At 35.4% G+C, this 19,905-nt stretch overlaps 2 protein-coding genes across 7 annotated transcripts; both read left to right on the forward strand.

Annotated features, from left to right (window-relative positions):
- The first annotated feature begins 798 nt into the window (after nucleotides 1-798).
- On the forward strand, nucleotides 799-16,437 carry LOC132173450 (protein ANTI-SILENCING 1). 6 transcript variants are annotated; one of them, XM_088514833.1, is made up of 14 exons: nucleotides 799-884; nucleotides 1,083-1,471; nucleotides 2,029-2,197; nucleotides 2,351-3,252; nucleotides 6,718-6,744; nucleotides 7,046-7,138; nucleotides 7,458-7,536; nucleotides 10,595-10,685; nucleotides 13,174-13,281; nucleotides 13,402-13,518; nucleotides 13,631-13,713; nucleotides 13,814-13,959; nucleotides 14,588-14,653; nucleotides 16,349-16,437. In XM_088514833.1, the coding sequence occupies exons 2-11, from the start codon at nucleotides 1,136-1,138 to the stop codon at nucleotides 13,686-13,688; spliced, it is 1,980 nt and encodes a 659-aa protein (XP_088370959.1). In that variant the 5' UTR covers nucleotides 799-884; nucleotides 1,083-1,135; the 3' UTR covers nucleotides 13,689-13,713; nucleotides 13,814-13,959; nucleotides 14,588-14,653; nucleotides 16,349-16,437. The 6 variants fall into 6 exon arrangements, with proteins under 6 accessions (XP_088370959.1, XP_088370961.1, XP_088370960.1 ...); XM_088514835.1 differs by lacking the exon at nucleotides 16,349-16,437 and having other exon boundaries at nucleotides 2,351-2,533; nucleotides 2,612-3,252; nucleotides 14,588-15,736; XM_088514834.1 differs by lacking the exon at nucleotides 16,349-16,437 and having other exon boundaries at nucleotides 13,174-13,279; nucleotides 14,588-15,736.
- LOC132173449 (protein neprosin) lies at nucleotides 16,238-18,344 on the forward strand. The gene is made up of 7 exons (XM_059584951.2): nucleotides 16,238-16,442; nucleotides 16,546-16,632; nucleotides 16,711-16,905; nucleotides 17,045-17,212; nucleotides 17,316-17,369; nucleotides 17,482-17,619; nucleotides 17,855-18,344. The coding sequence occupies exons 1-7, from the start codon at nucleotides 16,296-16,298 to the stop codon at nucleotides 18,224-18,226; spliced, it is 1,161 nt and encodes a 386-aa protein (XP_059440934.1). The 5' UTR covers nucleotides 16,238-16,295; the 3' UTR covers nucleotides 18,227-18,344.
- Nucleotides 18,345-19,905: the final 1,561 nt, after the last annotated feature.

A 19,905-nucleotide genomic window follows, 5' to 3' on the forward strand; every position in this document is an offset into this window, starting at 1 on the left:
AAACGCAATCCCAAACAGACCCTAAGCTATTTTTAAATGTCTCTACATCCGATTAGCTATATTTCTATCTATTCTATTAAAATATTTTTAAAAGTAAGAAAAGTTTTGGAAAAAAGAGAACATGTGAGAGGAAAAATGGGAAAAGTTTTGGGAAAAAGAGAACATGCATAGAAAAAGTAGGAAAAGATTTGGGAAAAAGAGAAAACAGGTGAGAAACAATGAAAAATAAAATAGTTCCCTTGAAAAGTACTGCTACATTTAGCTTCTTTTTTAGCTCTTCCAATCAAATATCTATTTTACATTTTCTTTTAGCTAATCCAATGTACGGGGTTTTTTAAACATTTGAATAGCATTTTAGATAAAAGTAGCATTTGGCTCTTCCATTGAGAATACTCTTAGTCCTTTATATTTATAAGGGTAAAATTGTAAATTAAGATATTTTCCAGTTCAAATAATATTCAGTAATATTGGATGAGTATTTGTTTCACATCAAAAAGTAAAAAGACAAAACTACCCCTCTAACATAACTAAGTGGATATTTATCCAATTCAAATGAACTAGAGAGACTCATGTTCCTAAAATTGCAAGTTCAAATATTTTTAGACAATTTTGTCATTCTAATATAAATAACTATACTCTCTAGTTCATTTTTAACTGAATCCTTTTGGACAAACTACATGCTCCCTCTCATCCCATCCAATTGGGTTGACGTCGCTATCGGTTTTTTTTTCAAGCTGATCCATGGGCTTCACATTCTCAGCCCACGGAAGCCCAGTAGTCATTACTCCAAAAACAAAAAGAACTCCAAAACCCGCGCGCTTGTACGGTTACCATCGCTAGGGTTTTTCGGGAAGAAGGAAAGAACCCTTCACTCTCCGAAAACTGTAAGTTTTCCCGCCAAATTCTCTCTTCAAATCCTTCGATTCTTCTGCACCGGCATTTTGATTCTTCGAAAAATGTAGAAATGACATTTCTGTTCAACTGATTTGTGATTTGGCTTTAGAGTTCAAAATCTTGAACATTTTTGTTGGAATGTAGTGTATATTTCATTCAAATGAAAGAATTTCTTGTTTTTTTCTCAGGTATTTTGATCACACTGCTTGCAAAGAAAGAGGCCTGGTAATCGTATGAGAGAATGGTGGAAGCAGACGGAGTTGAAAACCTAGAATTTGAGTGGGGTAGAAAGGAAGGAGTTGGTGGGGAAAAGAAGAAAGCTGTCAAGTTTTATCAATCTTTTACTTGTAATTATGAACTTTATGATTGCGTTTATTTGAAGGCAGAACAAGCTGAACCCTATATTGGTAAACTCATAGAAATTAGGGAGGAGCTTGACAAGACAAAGGTAGTGAAGGTTCTATGGTTTTTACGTTCTTCGGAGATTCTAGAATATATTGCGATCGAAGACACAGCCGAAAATGAGTTATTTTTGGCTTCTTGGGATGGTGAATGCCTTTCAACTGTTGTTCCTTTGGTAATTGAATTCTGGAAATATCTTAACATTTTTCCCTCTTTTTCCTGTATATCCACTATTTATTGCCTTTAGCACTTCAATGACATAACGATTTTTTATTTTTTATTTTTTATTTTTATTTGGGAAGTTTTTGGGGAAGGTGTATTTATAGTTTGACATGTTTATATATCAATTGAAATTATTTTTTTTCCCCTCTTTTTCCTTCCTGTATATCCACTATCCATTGCCTTTAGCACTTCTATGACATAGCTGCTTCTAGTGTTATTTTAGAAATGGTTGGTTTCTATATTATTATTATTATTATTTATTTTTTATTTTTTTTGTAAATTGGGGAAGGTGTATTTATAGTTTGACATGTTTATATATTAATTGAAATTCTTCTTTTTACCGAATGCAGTATAATTCAACTGAAACACGTATTTATAAATTGACATTTGGTATGTCAATGTATAGAAGCTAATGACATGAAAACAAGATATAGTTGGTGGCTTGGAGTTGCTTGGAATGTTTCAGTTGAAGTGAATCAGTTTTTACTAATTGTTTATACGATAAATCAGGACACAATTACTGGAATATGCAATGTTGTTTGCACGTCAAAGGACAGTAGAAATCCACAACCTTCAGATGAAGAACTTCGAGCAGCTGACTTTATATTTTACCGTGCCATTGACATTCGGCGCTGTGAAATCCTGGATAAAATAGGGGAAAAAGTAGCTGGGATTGAAGGTATAACTTTTTCTTTCTTACTTTGTTTGTTATTTTATTTTATTTTATTTTTTTCTTTTAATTACTTGACAGTCCCTGTAGTTTCCAATTAGTTGCTTCTTGTTCTATGGTTGAACCAACCTCTTATTTGTTCATTGGTTTGTATTTTTGCAGTTAAATTTATGTTTAACAGATTGGATCTTCGGAAGCCCAGTATTGTTCTGAATCTTGATTCAGACAAGAAAGGAGTTGGTGGAAATGCTGTAGCAAGTAATGAAACAGAGGTTCCTTCCAAGAAAAACCTATCTACAGAGCACACAACCCTAACGTCAAAAGGAATTTCTATTGATACTCTAGGTAAAGAACATGCTGATTCAAATGCTGCATTGGTTAAACAGAAATCTTCACTTAGAGAGAAGCCTGCTTCCACTGTAGGTGTAAAAATTGCTGAAATCGCTCAAAGTAACTATAAAATGGAGAATATCTGCAGTTACCATGCCAAATCAAGGTCTAAAGTTAGAGAAAATACAGACTCCAAAGCTTCTCTTGATAAACAGAAATCTTCACTTAGAGAGCACCCTTCTTCTAGCGTAGGTGTAGAGTCAGAAATTTCTAAAACTAACAATCGGCTGGACAATATTCCCAGTGACAACACTGCATCAAGGTCTGAAGATGATTCTATCAAGTGCGAGGGTAAAGTTGGTAATATTCTTGTGAGACAGGGCAAAGTTGGTAAGGTTGTTGTCGGATTTGAGCAGAAAGTAAAATCTGCTAAGGATTGTGGTGAACTCCAGTATAGGGCGTCTAAGAAGGCAAAATTTGATAGTTCTGTTAAAGTATTTTATGATAAGAATGAGTTGGATGGTAATGATCTAAAGGCTTTAGCAACTATAACTGCTTCTGAAGATAAACTTAGACTAAAGTCTGCGAAGGATTCTCAAGGGGCTGAGAAGGGCCCTTCTAAGAAGCTGCCTGATGGGAAGACAAAACTTTCTGGTGGGAAGTGGCATAAAGCATCTCCAAGACAGTCTTCAGACGTGGACAAAAAAATGGAAGTTACCCGAAGACCAAATGTGGTAAGTTGTATCACTTTCTCAAATAAATTATTTTCTTTGATAGGAGCATAGGTTGGATAGATTCTAGTTTCCTACTGGATGTTCTGATTTATAAGGTATTTATAAATAAGGTTATATCACTTGAATCATCTTCATCATATATAAAAATATTTTAGTGTGCTTTCCTGTTCAGCAAATCCATGGGACTTGCCCATGGATAAAAATTGTTGAGATAAAATAATTATAGGATCACCAATGAAGCAGAAAAATAGCAGAATAGTAAAATAACAACCAGTCACATAAGACACTAAGATTTAAATGGTTCGGCTTAACAAGCCTACATCCACTGGCGGAGATGATCCAAGAGAAATTCATTAACAAAAGGTGAAATACAAAGAGTAATACAAACAAAACCACTCAAACCCAAAAGCCCCAATACACCCAAGCTCACAAATACACCAAAGAGAAATTAATCTCTTAATTCTCTAAGAGCTGCTGCCTCTCTCTCTATTTCTCTACACCACACGGAGGTGCTGCCCTGCTGCTTCTCACATAAGAGCTGCTGCCCTCTCACCTCACTTTTCTTACACACAATGAAGCTGCAGCACCCTCACTTAATGGCCGAATGAGAGCTTCAATATATACTGCTAAAAGTCGGCCAAGGTGCTTCACAATTAAAGAAAAACTGCTGTGTGGTTCAAGTGCTTCACGGTGAAGCAAACAAAATGCTTCTCTGTTAAGTAAGCTAAAGAGACAAAACATGGAAGTAAAAAAAAAACCATGAAGCTGCAACCAAAGAGTAAAAGGGGTGGGGCCCACCATAATACTTGTGAAATACAAGTCATTATCCAACAATCTCTAGCTTGACTTGAATTTCATCAAGTCCTAAACACAAATCTCCTCATGACATCTCCTCCAACACGCCGAAGGGCAATCACAAGCTACAAACAGCAATCAAATCCAAGCAACTCTTGAACTTGAGAACCGAAACTGGCTTAGTCAACATATCCACTGGATTTTCCTCATAAACAATTTCCTTCAATGCGATATCTCCTCGTGTCACAACTAGATCACCAGCATCATCTGAATCGACATACCCAATGACACTAGAACCAATACCACTGTTTATGTCAAAGACTGAACCAACATCCGTAGCACCCTGTAAATAACAGAGTATCCATTTCACTACTGGCCAATGAACCTTGCCAAGACTAACAACACTGACTGCCTGTGAAACATCTGGACGAGTGCACACCATAACACACATGATGCTCCCAAATGCACTAGAGTAAGGTACATGTGAGACATGAAAAGCTCTTCCTCCTCACTTTGTTGTGCTAACATTGCTGATAGTCTAAAATTATCTGAAAGACACATCAGCTGAATTTGTCACTGTATTGCCCTGAAGAAAGTAGAGGCCATCAATCTTGTTACCTTCCATCACAACCAATGAGCCTTTCTTAACCCGAATGACTCCACCTTCACCAGAATACTCGTATCCAAGGGAGTCTAAAATGCCCAAAGAAATAAGATTTTTCTTCAAATCTGGTATGTGTCGAACATTCTTCAAAGTTCTTATGATTCCATCATGCATCCTTATTCTGACTGCACCAATACCAATAATCTTGCAGGCAACGCCATTTCCCATCAAGACTGAACCACCATTGACTAACTCATAATTAATAAATCAATCCTGTTTAGGGGACATATGAGAAGTACATGCAGTATCAAGGATCCACTTGTTGTTAAGACAATCATCTGAATCGGTAATTGCAAGGACAAATTCTGAATTGTCAGAATTTCCTTCGACAACACCAGTCACATAAGAGGAATTTAGCTTATCACCTTCCTTATTTTTCAACTTCGGACACTCGGATTTATAATGCCAATACATTTTACAATAGTAACACTTAACTCTGTTCTTCGAATTGAACTGTGATTGGGCTCCTTTATCTGAGTCTTTCTCATTCGATCGACCTCTAAAATTAGAGAAAAACGAGCCCTAACAAATAAACCCGCTACTTGATTCTCACTACCTTTACCATTTAATCTTGTTCTTAACCCCATAAAGTTCAAAGCAGATTTAACATCAACTAAGGAGATGGTATATTTACCGTACAACATTGAATTAACAAAATTATCAAACAAATCCGGCAGTGAACACAACAAAATCAGGGCTTGATCCTCATCATCTATTTTAATATCAATATTTTTCAAATCCAAAATAATTCTATTAAAGTCATCAAGATGATCACAAAGAGGTATACCTTCCTGCATCCTGAGGGTATACCGTTGCTTCAAAAATAAACGGTTAGCGAGAGACTTCTTCATGTACAAACTTTCTAACTTTTTCTAAAGTCCAGCAGCAGTTTCTTCATCGGTAACTTCTCTAAAAACTCCATCTGAAAGAGACAACAAAATTGCATTGTGGGCTTTTTCTTCAAGTTCCTTCCTTTCCTCCGTTGATGATGTTGATAGCACCCCTCCATCCAAAATCTTTGCCAAGCCTTGTTGTCACAACAAAGCCCGCATCTTGATACGCTAAAGACTGAAACTATTTTGACCATCAAATTTCTCTACTTCATATTTTACAGTAGCCATCCCGCAAAATAAATACTCAAGCTCTTGATACCAGTTTGTTGAGATAAAATAATTATAGGATCACCAATGAAGCAGAAAAATAGCAGAATAGTAAAATAACAACTAGTGACACAAGACAACAAGATTTAAGTGGTTCGGCTTAACAAGCCTACATCTACTGGCGGATATGATCTAGGAGAAATTCACTAACAGAATGTGAAGTAAAAAGAGTAGTACAAACAAAACTATTCAAACCCAAAAGCCCCGATACACCCAAGCTCAAACACACAAAAGAGAATTAAATTACAAAAGAGAAATTAATCTCTTAATTCTCTAAGAGCTGCTGCCTCTCTTTCTCTCTATTTCTCTACACCACACGGAGGTGCTGTCCTGCTACTTCTCACAAAAGAGCTGCTGCCCCCTCACCTCACTTTTCTCACACACAACGAAGCTGCAGCACCTCACTTAATGGCCGAATGAGAGCTTCAGTATATACTGCAAAAAGTCGGACAAGGTGCTTCACAATTAAAGAAAAGAATTCTTCCTCTTGAAGAAAGCTGCTTTGTGGTTCAAGTGCTTCATGGTGAAGCAAACAAAATACTTCTCTGCTAAGTAAGCTAAAGAGACAAAACGTGGAAGAAAAAAAAAAAACCACAAAGCTGCAACCAAAGAATAAAAGGGGTGGGGCCCACTATAAGACATGTGAAATACAAGTCATTATCCAACAAAAATATTTTAGTTGCAATGATGTTTGGATGCTTCAGACAATATTATTTATGCCATTATTGCTTGTCAAGGGATGTGCTTATGGTTGCCCTTTAGTGCCTGCTTTGTTGTTCTTTACATGAAAGTTCTATTCAAGATGAGATCCAGTTCTTACAATTCTCGTTTCCTACATGTTGACAGGATAGAAGCACATGGTTTAGGGGACTTGTAAGTTATTCTTTTTCCCTCCAATTGCATATTCTTAAATTTCATTTACATAATAGTTTTGGTCATGAATCTCAATAAATTTCAGATTTGTTTTAGACATGTTGGTTTCATTGCCATAATTCTGTATCTTTGCCTACATTACTTATCAAAAAAAAAATTCTGTATCCCTCTCTCTTTGACAAGGAGCATAGAAACAGGATTTAGTAAGCATTAGAATCTGAAGTACTGACATGGATGACATTAGTTGAATCTAGAGTGAGACAGTTTAGACTAATCTATGAATTGTCTAATATATCGCCAGCCCTGGGAAGACAGAATGAAAACTGCTTATGAGCAGGGAACACTAGTTCTGCTTCAAAATTTGAATCCGGCTTATACTTCAACCGAAGTTGAGGTACTACTCATTCTGAAGCTTTGGTTTTTTACAGGTTATATCTTCTTGCTGGGCTTAATTATGATTTTGTGCTTGGTATTGTAATTACTGTAGAAAAAATAAAAAAAACATGCAAGTTTTTTTGCAAGAGACATCTTTCTTCTTTTAATCTCGGTCATATGCTTAAAATAAGTTGTGTTTTTTTAATTGTTCCATCTTTTTGGTTAAGATTGCCACTTCATACACTGTTGTTGTTTTTCATTTTTTTATTCTTTTTTCTTTTTCCTCCAATTTGAGAATGTTTTATCCTATTTCAATAGTGCATTAAATTATTTACCAGGATATTGTTTGGCATCACTTCAAGGAAAGTTGCAAAGCAAAGATGATTCAGCGGACTTCAATTTCTAGCCCGCACTGTGGTATGAAGAAAGATAACTGCTGTGTTTGTTAATGATTTTGAAAACAACTTTTTTTTTTTTTTTTTGAAGAAGTTTTTTATATGGCAAAAAGTTGAGAATTGTTTTCGATGGGGTCCACATTTGGAAAGTGTTTTCTATGCGATCCACGGAAGAAAGTTGTTTGGCAAACTTTTTGAAAGGTGCTTTGTGTTTTCAAAGAAACAAACATTGAAAATGTTTATTTTGAGAAAAACAAATGCTTATTTTTTCAAGTGTGGTGGGTGACTTCTTCTTATTTTATTTTATTTATTTTTATTTTTATAAATAATTCAATCCCTTTAGAAAGCATAGAGGGGGGCAACTATAGGACATAAGAAGTATACAAGATAGGACCCTATTAGGGAGACAAAGAAGAAGAAAAGTTCAAAGATTCTGAAAAATTAGAAAAATGCGGACTATTGTATACCGCTATCCTTGTATAAAGGGTTTTGAACATCACGTTCTTTAGCTCTACCGCCGAAATCTCGTGATCTTCAAAGCTCATTGTGTTCTTCTCCTTCCAAATGCACACATTAAGCACAAAGGTGCCATCCTCCTTACTTCTAAAATGTTACGGGTCCCCAACTTACTTGTCCAACATGCCAACAACTCAATTACCCTACTAGGTATGACCATTCTACACTAAAAAGATATAAAATGAAAGCCATAATTCTTTAGCCACTTCACAGCGAAGAAGAATATGATTTATGAATTCTCCACTCTTGCACATACAATACCATTCGAGCATTATGCACATGCAAAGTCAAGATCTTCCCAAGTGTTGCCATCCATGCAAAGAACGCCATTCTCGAAGGAACTTTAATTCTCCAAGTACTCTTCCAAGGAAATGGGGAACCAACCGGAATGGACAACGCATGATAAAAGGACCTTACTTCAAACTTTTGCCTTTTGGAGGGGATCTAACATATTTTATTCTCATCGTGTTGTCTCAATTGATAGAATACAAAAGAGCAAAGAAAGAAGTGACCAAGTCCACCTCCCAGTCCTGCACTGGGCCAGTATAAGATAGGTTCCATTGAAGATTTCCATTAATGAACTATGTATGATCTGCCCTCCCACGCCTCATAATGCGCAATACTAAACAATTTCAGAAAAAGTTTCCTTAAGGGGTTGGTCTCCACATTACAAATCATGCCAAAACCTGATCTTGGACCCATCTCCCACCTCATATCTAACAAAACTCAAAAAAAAAAAAAAAGAAAAAGAAAAAATCTCCACATGGTGGTTGACTTCTTATGAAAAAATAAAAAAATAAAATTAGAGAGGCGTCTGTGTGGTGTGGCTCTCTATTCTGTTGGTCTAACCTGATGGGGTGGTCAGATAGCCACATTTGTCTTGTTGCGGTGACCACGCAACAACCTCTGACCAAGACAGAGGTGGCTGCACATCCACTCTTATCTGGTTGGGGTGGCTGCGGCCACTCCTATCTAGTTGAGGTTGTTAAAATATATATAAAATATAAAATACTAAAATATAAAAAAGAAAGAAAAGAGAGCGGAAGCGGAGAGAGACATATGGGTTACATCTTGTATATTCACTATATCAATCAATATTACATAACTCTCTATTTATAGAGAGACAATGAGTAGTGACCAAGAAACCCAAATTAAACCCTAAAATACATAAGGAAAGAAATAAACCCTACATTACAAATTAAATAACGGAAATATAAAATATTATAACAAAGGAAATAATATATTCTAACATCCCTCCTCAAACTCAAGGTGTAAGCTTGAGTTTGGAAAAGAGAATAAATTGAAGGCATCTGAAGTCGATGGTTGGATCAAGACAATGCCGGCGAGAAAGGCTGAAAGTGACGGCCGGAGAAATACCGGAGAATAGAGACAAGCTGCTAAAAGAATCTGGTTAAGAGCCAAGCCGCAACTGACAATGACGGTCGAAGAACGAAAACTAGTCATTAAATCCCTTGAAGGGCCAAACCACATTGTGCTAGGGTTCGCCAATAACAAAGACGAGAAAGGCTGAAAGTGACGGCCACAGAAATACCGGAGAACGTAGACAAGCCACTAAAAGAATCCGGTGAAGGGCCAAGCCGCAACTGACAATGAGGCCGGAGAACGAAAACTAGCCGTTAAAATTCCCGTGAAGGGCCAAAACCGCATTGTGCCAAGATTCGCTAATGAATAAAGCCGTGGATCGCAACAGAATTAAGAGATCATCAGAAGAGAATGCTAGAAAACGCCATAGAAACATCATAAGACTTTTATTGAAAGCCACAGAAACAGAAACGTGACTCTGATACCATGTTAAAATATATATAAAATATAAAATACTAAAATATAAAAGAGAAAGAAAAGAGAGCGGAAGCGGAGAGAGACGTATGGGTTATATCTTGTATATTCACTATATCAATCAATATTACATAACTCTCTATTTATAGAGAGACAATGAGTAGTGACCAAGAAACCAAAATTAAACCCTAAAATACATAAGGAAAGAAATAAACCCTACATTACAAATTAAATAACGGAAATATAAAATATTATAACAAAGGAAATAATATATTCTAACAGAGGTGGCCGCATGGCCACCCGTTTCCTTCGTTGAGGGTGGCCATGTGGCCACCTTTCTAATTTTGTTTTTTATTAATTTTTTTTTCAAAGTAATAAGTCAACCTCTACCTCTAAAATAAATACTGAGCGAATCTGTTTTCTCAAAATATTTCTATAAGAAAGTGCTTAAAGTTTTCTAAAAAGTGTTTTGTGTTTTGAGAAGTGAGTTGTTTGTTAAATGTTTTCAGAAAAGTGTGTTTTTGAAAACAGAAAACATTTATTGAAAAGTTTAACAAACATAGCCATTACAATTACCTTACTATTATTGTCAAGTAACTGAGCTTGTTTCTTTCTTTTTTTTCCCTCTTTGGAACAATGAAATGACGATGTCTTGAAAATTCATCAGAAAATGATGTGTTTTGTTTGTAAATCGAAGCACAAATGAAATGACATTGTCAGTACTGTCTAAAACTCAATTATGATATGGTAGTTTGTCGGTGTTGTAGGTCAAGCTTTCGTTATATTCAAAACAAGGGTAGCGGCAGAGATGGTTGTTAGAAAGTTAGACAAGGGCTGCCTATTACTATCAAGTGGGAGGTACTTATGCAAGTCCAATTAATCATCAGTGCCTTATATCAACTAGTTGGTGTCATCAACAGGACTCCTGCTTTGCCATTTTCCATTGTCAAAAGTTTTTCTTGTAAAGCATGATGTATAAATTCTCTTGTACTTGTACTCATTCTTTTTTTTAAAAAAAAAGAAAAAAATTTCTTCAATGTCCTTCTCCTTTGATGAGAACCTAATGAATACTTCAGAAGCCCTAGGACTAACTTTACGTGCCACTACTTGGGGAAACTTACCATCTCCTATCTGACCAGTGTCTATCTTCAAGGATAGCATTGGGCTTGAAACTCCGAGTAGAGATAATAATATCCTGGGGAAGGAGGAGGTAGTTCTTTTGGTGCTACTCCCCTTCTGGTGGCAGTTCCTCTGGTCTTGTTGCTGGTAACCTCTTAGCATCTTGTGACAAATGTACTACTTGGCCAGTTAGCCTCTATCATTGTGGCATGGCTGCTTTCTATGTTTCGGCATCTGTAGGCTGTCTTGTTGCTGACCAACCTGGATATGATATTAGCTCATCTTCTAATATTTGGTTTACCTGTGTAATATGGTGAAAATTCTATATGTGGGTTGCGTTGCTGCTGACTGACCCGGATATGATAATTAGCTCACCCACCTAGTATTTGGTACTTGTGTAATATGCTGAAAATTCTAGCAGTGGGATAGGCCCTCCAAAATATGTTGGAATTTGAACCTTTTTGCTCCTTGAGCTGACTTAGAGCTTTTAGCCTATAGTTAGTACTTCCTTCAGCTTAGCTAAGTTATATAAGAAATGGAGAAAAAAAAAACTGAAAAATAAAGAAATTCAAGGTTGTCTCCTTTTCTGCGGGATCTATCTTAATTAGCTCTTCCTTATAACTTCAGGTCTTCTAGAATCTTTACTTAGGGATGTGCACAGACCCTGTCAGTGTTGGAAACAGCTCTTCTAGTTCCGTCTTTGCCGGAGTGAGAAGAGTTAGAAATCCTCTGATGTTGGTGATTTCCAGTCCACCTCTGCCTCTGAAATATCAGTCAGTTAGAATGGTCGGAAATGGTTTTCAAAGCCAAAGAACATATCTTTGTCTTCAAAGATGAAGAACAACGAAGACAAACAGGTCTTTGACTGCCCGACTCTTCGTCTTCGAAGAGGAAGATAAACGACGACGAAAGGTTGAACAAGTCTTCGATTCTTCATCTTTGAAGACGAACAAATCTCCATCTTCTCTGGTGGTGATAATACAAATGAAGAAGAATGGCGACAACAAGGAGGAACAACAACGATAATTAGGAGAAAATGTTTGTGCTTTATGAGAGATTGAGAAAGGAGATTTGAGACTAAAAGGAAGATTCCAGACTGAGGTGAGAGAGAAGAAAACAGCATAACAGAGATAGTGTTGGGGAAAGAGGGTATATATAGATTATTTTCAAAACGATTTCGTTTTTGTTTTAGGAAAGATCTTATCATATTAATCAAAACGACATCGTTTTTATAATTATAATTATTTCTTTTTAAAAATAGGGGGGGGGGGGGGGGAGTCACGTCGAGAAAAGTCAGAAATCTAATAGACTTTCCGATGTTGACTCCAATTTTTATCGAAAATATGAACTTAAATCCGACCTTGCCTCTACCTCCCGTTGGAAGTTGACCCACCCGTGTCGGAATCGGGTCAGCTTTCGGAATGCCGAAAATTTGCACAGCCCTATCTTTATTCATGATTCCTTTCCGTTGTGCTCATATTTCTGCTTGTTTTATCTCACTAGCTTGTTTTCTGTGAACTATGTCTTTTTTTTCCCTGGGCTTGTGAAATTAATTTCTTGGTCTCAGAATATGGGGTTCAATAAAATTATTACTGGTTTTGGTTTTTCTAATGAAAATAAGCTGGTTTGTGTAGAATTTGAGGGTCGTTTTTGCATCATTGAAGGACATGTTAGCTCTAGATAGCCATCTGTATTTTTGCAAAATGGATGAAACCTTGTTTGTTTAATGGACTGTGGCCTGTATGCACTACAAGTTTTTTTTTTTTTTTTTTGTCACGGGCCGTTAGTGACGTGTCAAGGCTATGGACACGTTACTAACGGTTAGTAACGTGTCATTGGTAACGTGCCTGACGGGTTAAAAAATCGGTCGTAACTACTGGGGATTTAGTAACGTGTCAGACACGTTACCTAATGGTAACTTGTCAATTTTGACATGTTACTACAATTTTGCTTTTTGGAAAAAAAGGAAATATCACTGGCCTTCCAAGATAACGTAGTTCAAGTTTAGATGGCATTAGGCTATTCCAGTCTTAGCCAAGTATCTTGAATTATTAAATTACTATTATACAAATAGGAGGCAAGCCTTCCTGAGTCTAGCTCTATTAAGACTCTCAATACTGTCAACATTTACTTTGAAACGTATTTTTGCATCCGAAACTAGCTCTTTATGCATAGAGGACACTTACTCATTGATTTCCTTCCCCATTCCCTTCTCAATAATTTGCAGGCCTCTTGTTGGAAGTATTGAAACTCCTTGCTTCCCAGAAAAGAAAGCTACTTTTTTCGGCCATTTTGTTATTGATAAACTTAGACATCATATGACTCGAGAAATGGTGTACATTTTTACTCTCTCTCTCTCACACACACACATATCCACAGATATTAAAAACTTTGACTCTGAGGTTGAATTTCCATTGCCCCTTATTTGTGTGTTTGTGGTGGTTTTATTGCTCAGAGAGAAGCTCTATCTACTTCACATTGTTCTCAGCCTAACACAATTGAATATGAGATGGCCATGGAATGGTGCTTGCTGCAAGAAATATCAGAAATCTCATGGGAAAAGTTGTATAAGGTCTGATAAAATAATTCTCCAATTTTAGTAATGTATTGGAAATTTTCTTTTGGCAGTATATACTATTTCCTTTGTCGTTCTTTAACTGGTTATGTTCTATTTCTTTCCTTAGCAACAATGGGAGGAGTTTAGGAAACTTAAGTCTAACTTCAAGTCCAAATGACCGCTAGTGGCTTTGTGCATGTCCTCTTCCTGGTAAACACTTCCAACACAAAAAGATCTTTCTTCCAATCATCTTATAAATTTCTGTAATTTTTCCTTACTTGAATTTATCGGCTCTTGTTGTTCTGTACAGTACCTCCGTTTTTGTTTATGCATTCTGAATCTTCTCTTCCTGAGGCATCCCAAACAATGGGCTTTTTTTGTTCATGCCTTCATGGTTACGAGAAGTCATCAAATCAGAGAGGGTTCCTACCGTCTGACTAGTATTAGTATATATCGGTAATTATTTCCATCCTTTTTCCTTCTTTCAAATTTTGATCTCTTTTGATTTTCTTATTCGTTTTTAGATAGTTACCTCCATAGAGAAGTTGGTGGCTTGCCTGCCATTAGTATTTAGTCCTTTTGTATTGGCAAACACATTTATTTGTGTCTGCATACATGGTTTCCCCATTGCTGTTCTGGGGGGCTTCTGAAAATTGAATGGGCTTTGTATGTAAGATTACTGGCCTCAATACATTCATTTGGTCATTATCAGCTTTTCGAGGACATGGTTCCACTTACATGAAAGTACCCAAAAAATTATCATAGTTTAGCCTTTTGGTGCATCTCAGAGCCTGTTAGGGCCTTTATATCGGGGAAGAACTTTTTAGAAAAAATCTCATTTTCAAGCTCTTTCAAAAAGTGTATTTTTGCCTTTTTTTTTTTTTTTTAAAGAAAAAAGTCTAAAAGGATTATTGTGTTTTTGTTTTTTACCAGACGGACCCATTTTTGCTTTGTACAGTTTATTTATTTATTTATTTTTAAATGTATTAAAAGTATTTTTTTAAGCTCATTAATACAATTTCGAACAGACACTTAACATGGTGATAGTTGTTAAAACTTCAACCCGCTTTTTTTCTTTTCGCAGGAAGAATATGAGTAAATATAAATGAAGCAGATTCCCTGTTTATCAGGATTCAGGCAAATTTTGAGCGTATGTTAATATTGGTTGTGGATCGTTCTTGCTGTTGCGAATTGGAGATATCCTTTTCCACTATACTATGTGCATCATGGACACTGTAGAATTATCGTATCTTGTCAATTATGGAAATATGTTCAGCAATCACATTTACTTCATTAGGTTCTTTCTTTTTGGGCAAGTGAAATTTCATTAATAAAAGAAAGGAAAATACAGAAGGAAAAGGTGGGGGCACCCTAACAAAGATCATAATACAAACATTACACTCCAAAATAAAGCTTAACAACATTTGGGAATATGCCCAATAAATGGTCTGCCCAATAGTTTTTATTTTTTTCACAATCCAAGGAATGGGTAATCGAAAACGGTGGTATTTAAAGCAGTCTTGTGGATGGGATGTTTGGAGAAATGTCTGTTACAACCGCAAGAGAGCTTGAAAGCCATAGTGAGAAGGATAGCACCGATAATGGCTAGATTTGGAGTTGATGTAGTGAAGCATCATTGTGATGTTCAGTGAGGAGGTGTCTCACGGAGGATGCTTGGTGGACAAAGCAATTGAATTATTGTTTGGATCTATGTCTATTGGCAAAAGACTGGGATCCTCTATAGTCCATTTGGACTGGAGAGGAGCCGGTCCTCTTTACAATAGAGGCAAAATTGTCCCAAAATATTTTTTTGGACAATTTTATCCCATGTTAACAAGGATTGGATCCTCTCTGGTCCAAATTTATATTCAAAAGGGGGGCATCAGTTAAGGAGATCCATCTAGAGGAGGTGGAAGGGAGCCAAAATTTTGCATCAATAACCAAAAAAGAGTATCGACATATATAGCCCACGCGTGCTACGGTGGCACATGCATGGATGGTCAAGTCCCGGGCAGGTCCGGTTGGGTCTCAGGTGAGCCCCGGTCAAGTCCCAGCGAGGTCTTGAGCGGGGCTTGGCACGGTCCGTAAATTTGAGAATGAGATGTTCAAACTTGAAAAATTAAAGAACTAATAATTGTGAAAAAAAATAAGCTAATATAAAATTGTAAATTTAGTAAATATGTTATATTGCCATGTAATAATGAATGTGTAGTTCTCATATATATATATATATATATTAATTACTATTAATTGTTATGCTTCTTAAAATAAATTTAGAAGGAAAATTTGATTTTGCCTTCTCAATGAGAGTGCATATGCATTCCGAAGAGTAAAGAACAAATCCAGAATCTACTTACACTTTGACATATATAAATAGCGTGCAATTATGACTTGACATTCAAATATTCAAGATGATAAGGCAGAAAATTAATCTCTATCTCTTCAGTTGTAACTTTTATTTCTTTTGTAATCTTATCTCTTGCATGTTGACCATATTTACGTGTAATTAAGTCTATATTTACTTCAAATATTCACAGGATTGATACATTGTCTATTTTCCTTTTATAGATTTTCTCTTTTATGGCATCAGAGCCTACTGACAGTTGTAACTTATTCTTTTCTAATCTAATCTCTTGTTGTTAACTATATTTACATGTAAGTCTATATATATATATATATATATATATATATATATAGAAGTGTATATGTACTTCAATATATACATATACTCGCGGGATATATAGATACATTGTCTATTTCCCTTTCATATATTTTCTCTTTTATATCAAACCATGGCACGTAGAGTGATCCCATTTTTTATTTTGTTATCTGCGTCTTTCTGCAGCTGCACTCGATTGAAAGGTATTAATAGTGTGGAAGACGTTGAAATAGATAGACAACTCAAGATTCTGAACAAGCCCTACACCAAAAGCATTCAGGTACGTAATTAGCTTCACTAATTAACTTTTTCCTTTTTCTCTAAGCGTATATATATATGCTTTTATGTCAAAACCAAAACAAACAGCTTAATTGTTTTTTCAGACCAAAGAAGGTGATGTCTTTGACTGCATTGATATCTATAAACAGCCGGCCTTTGATCATCCTTTGCTTAAAAATCATAGTATTCAGGTAAAACCACCTCATAACCATTTCATGAGTTTTATATTAATTTCCTCTTGTAATTAAACATATATCCACCATTTGCAGATGAAACCTAGTGGTTTCCCAAAGGAAGTAGTGGCGAATCCAACTTCAGCTGCAGGCAGGCCTTTTGCACAAGGGTTGAGTGAAGGCTGCCCATTGGGCACCGTTCCCATCAAGAGGGTTCGAAAGGAAGACCTTTTGATATGGTCTAAAGAAAACTCTCCTCATCCAACTGCTGCTAGCTCTAGTGAATTTCATGTTAGTCATTTTTTCTATTCAACAACTTTTTAATATTTCTTATTATTAAAGTTTTTCCAGGAAAATATATAATTCATATCATTCATTTGATAACTAACATTGCTTTCATGATCTTTTCTCCCTTTAATTCCTTTGATAGTATGCAACAAGAATATTAGCAAGCAATGGAGTCACACGGTATTTTGGAGCCGCTGCAGTGGTCAGTATACAAAATCCACAAGTTTTGAATAATCAATACAGTCAAGCCTTTGTACAGATCCGAAGTGGCCCTGGTGCTCAACTTAACACCATTAGATTTGGATGGATGGTAATTCTAACATTATGTACTAATGAGTATTTCAGAGCAATTAATATTTTCATTATTCTATCTTTCTAATGTTGATTTCCGCCTTGGTCATATATGTTTTCAGGTAAATCCAAAATTATTTGGTGATAGTCTTACACGAACCTTTGCGACATTGGATGTAAGTAAAAAGCCTGCAGGAAGTTTGTTTATCTTCAGCAATTCTTAATATCAAACCATCACTTTAATTAATTTATTCCTCTCATCATTGTATATCATATGTATTCTTTCAGGCAGGAGAAAATGGTTGTTTCAATAACCTCTGCTCAGGTTTTGTTCAAGTTAGCACAACATTTCCTCTTGGTTATGTTCTCAAGAATATTTCCATCTATGGAGGAGAACAATTTGTAGTTCGATTCATCATATTCAAGGTATTCTTTTTTGTGATTAAAAAAAAAAAAAAAAAAAAAAAAAAGGACATTTGATTACCTGCAGCCAATAATCGTCAAGAAAGTTGAAAAAAACGCTGATAAAAAATTTTGGGTGTTTGTTTTATTGGCGTATCAAAACGACGTACATAAGTGCTTTTCCTTTCATTCGAATATTCACTATCTATTTCGGTTAAATATTTTACGTGTATTTAAACTTTTTCTATGGTGATCATAGGATGCCAAATCAGGAAATTGGTGGCTTGCACATGATGACGAAGAGCAAACTGTTGGGTATTGGCCAAATTCCTTATTTACTAGTCTATCAGTATCAGGTGGTGAGATAACATGGGGAGGAGGAGTTTACAGTGCTGACAGCAATGAAGCTAATCCTCCCATGGGAAATGGCCATTTTGCAAACGAAGATTATAAGAAGGCTGCTTACTTTAAATTCCTTCGAACTATTGATGACTCCAATAACTTGGTATTTACCGACGATAGTTTACTGCAATATTTCACAGATAGCCCAAAATGTTACACCGTAGGTGCACTCGAAGAAGAAGAACATGCTTTCCAATTTGGTGGTCCTGGTGGAAATTGTGCAGTGTAATTTATTTCAGATTTTGAAATCTATGTAAGCTTTTTTCAGGTCTAAACAAAAATAATCCAATTATTCAATATAGAAAATGCTTATAATGGAATAAAGTGGTTCAAGGCTTATTTATCTCTTCGTGTCTTAAAAGTGTTTATGTTTTTTTTCTGCACAACAATCATATATTGAACAAATTTCTGTCTTCTTCTGCTTTTTAAAGCTAGAAAAAAGGCACTTTCAAAAAAGTCTAAATATCTGAGCAAATCTCGTAAAACATTCAAATGAAAAACAACTCGAACAAAAATTTCTCAAACAAATAGAGAATAAACATTATTCGCGTGGTATGAAATTCTTTTTGACAACTTTTAATCTTCTGCTTGTGAGTTGATTTAATTTTCAAGAGAAAGAGAGTGTTTGTGAGATAAGGGCCGGCTGAATTTTTCTATGGGGTTAGGGTTTACGTGTGTTTTATAGGAAATAAGAAAAGAAAGGGGGCTAGGGGAGGACAACTAGGTGAGAAAATGAGAAATGATGAAAATCATTTTCCGTCCCATCTTTCACTCATCTCCATATAGTAAATGAGTGAATCTACTATTGAATTTGTATGGAATCTACATGAGTCCACAAATTCAATGGTTGACCATTGGATTTGCAAAAGAGATGATTGAATGATGGTTAAGAGAATGATGTTAGATTTCTCTATTCACTATATAGAGATGGTTGAAAGAATAAATTTTATCATATATCCTAGGGCTTTGAAATATGGAGGTGAAATTGGAATTTTTTTTTTTTTTTTTTTGGAGGCCATTCTAGCATTAAACGTGTATGGTATAACATTCTAGATTTTGTATCATCTTTCTCATAATAATGTGCTCAGGTGGCAAATCTAAGGGTTAGGATGTGATATGAACCCTTGATGAAGTACATGCATAAGAAAATAAGGTGATTGTGTGACCACTCCTGACCTCCGCTAAGGTAGCCATATGACCGCACTTTATTTAGTTTTTAATTTTTTAAATAAAAAGTTAGTCTTCGTACCTATAAAAATTTAACATATATTTTGTCAAAAAGAGAGTGATTTTTTTTTTCTTAAAAAAAAAAAAAAAAAGTGTTTTATATTGTTGTCATTTTATTGAGCTTAAGCTCTCCTAATTAATCACGGCTACTTTCTACACTCTTCTTTTCCTTATTAAATAAATAGAAAAAAAAAAAAGAAGAACTAGAGATGAAAGTTCCAAAAAGATATTTCATGCAACTATGGTTTTGCATACTCAATATGTCAAATTAACAAGTGCATGTGAAAAAATTAAGGTAAAAGAAAATTGTAAACTTAGTCAATATGTTAATATTGCCATGTAGTTATGAATGTGTAGTACGTTGTCATATATATACAAGAGAATATCAATTTCCGGCAGTGTGTGGTCGTGTAGTTCTCATATGTATTAATTACTATTATTTTTTTAAAAAAAATATATATATTACTATTAATTCTTTTGCTTCTTAAAAGAAATTTAGAAAGAAAATTAGATTTTGCCTTCTTAATGTGAGTGCATATGCAATCAGAAGAATAAAGAACAAATCAAGAATTTAGCTACACTTGATACATATAAATGGAGTGCAATTATGATTGGTTGTTGGCTGTGGATTCCTATTGTTAATAATATATATATATATACACAAACATATGATGAAACTAA

The sequence above is a fragment of the Corylus avellana genome, chromosome 3 (genome assembly GCF_965113065.1).
Source record: "Corylus avellana chromosome 3, dhCorAvel1.hap1.2, whole genome shotgun sequence".
Classification (NCBI taxonomy): Eukaryota; Viridiplantae; Streptophyta; class Magnoliopsida; order Fagales; family Betulaceae; genus Corylus; species Corylus avellana.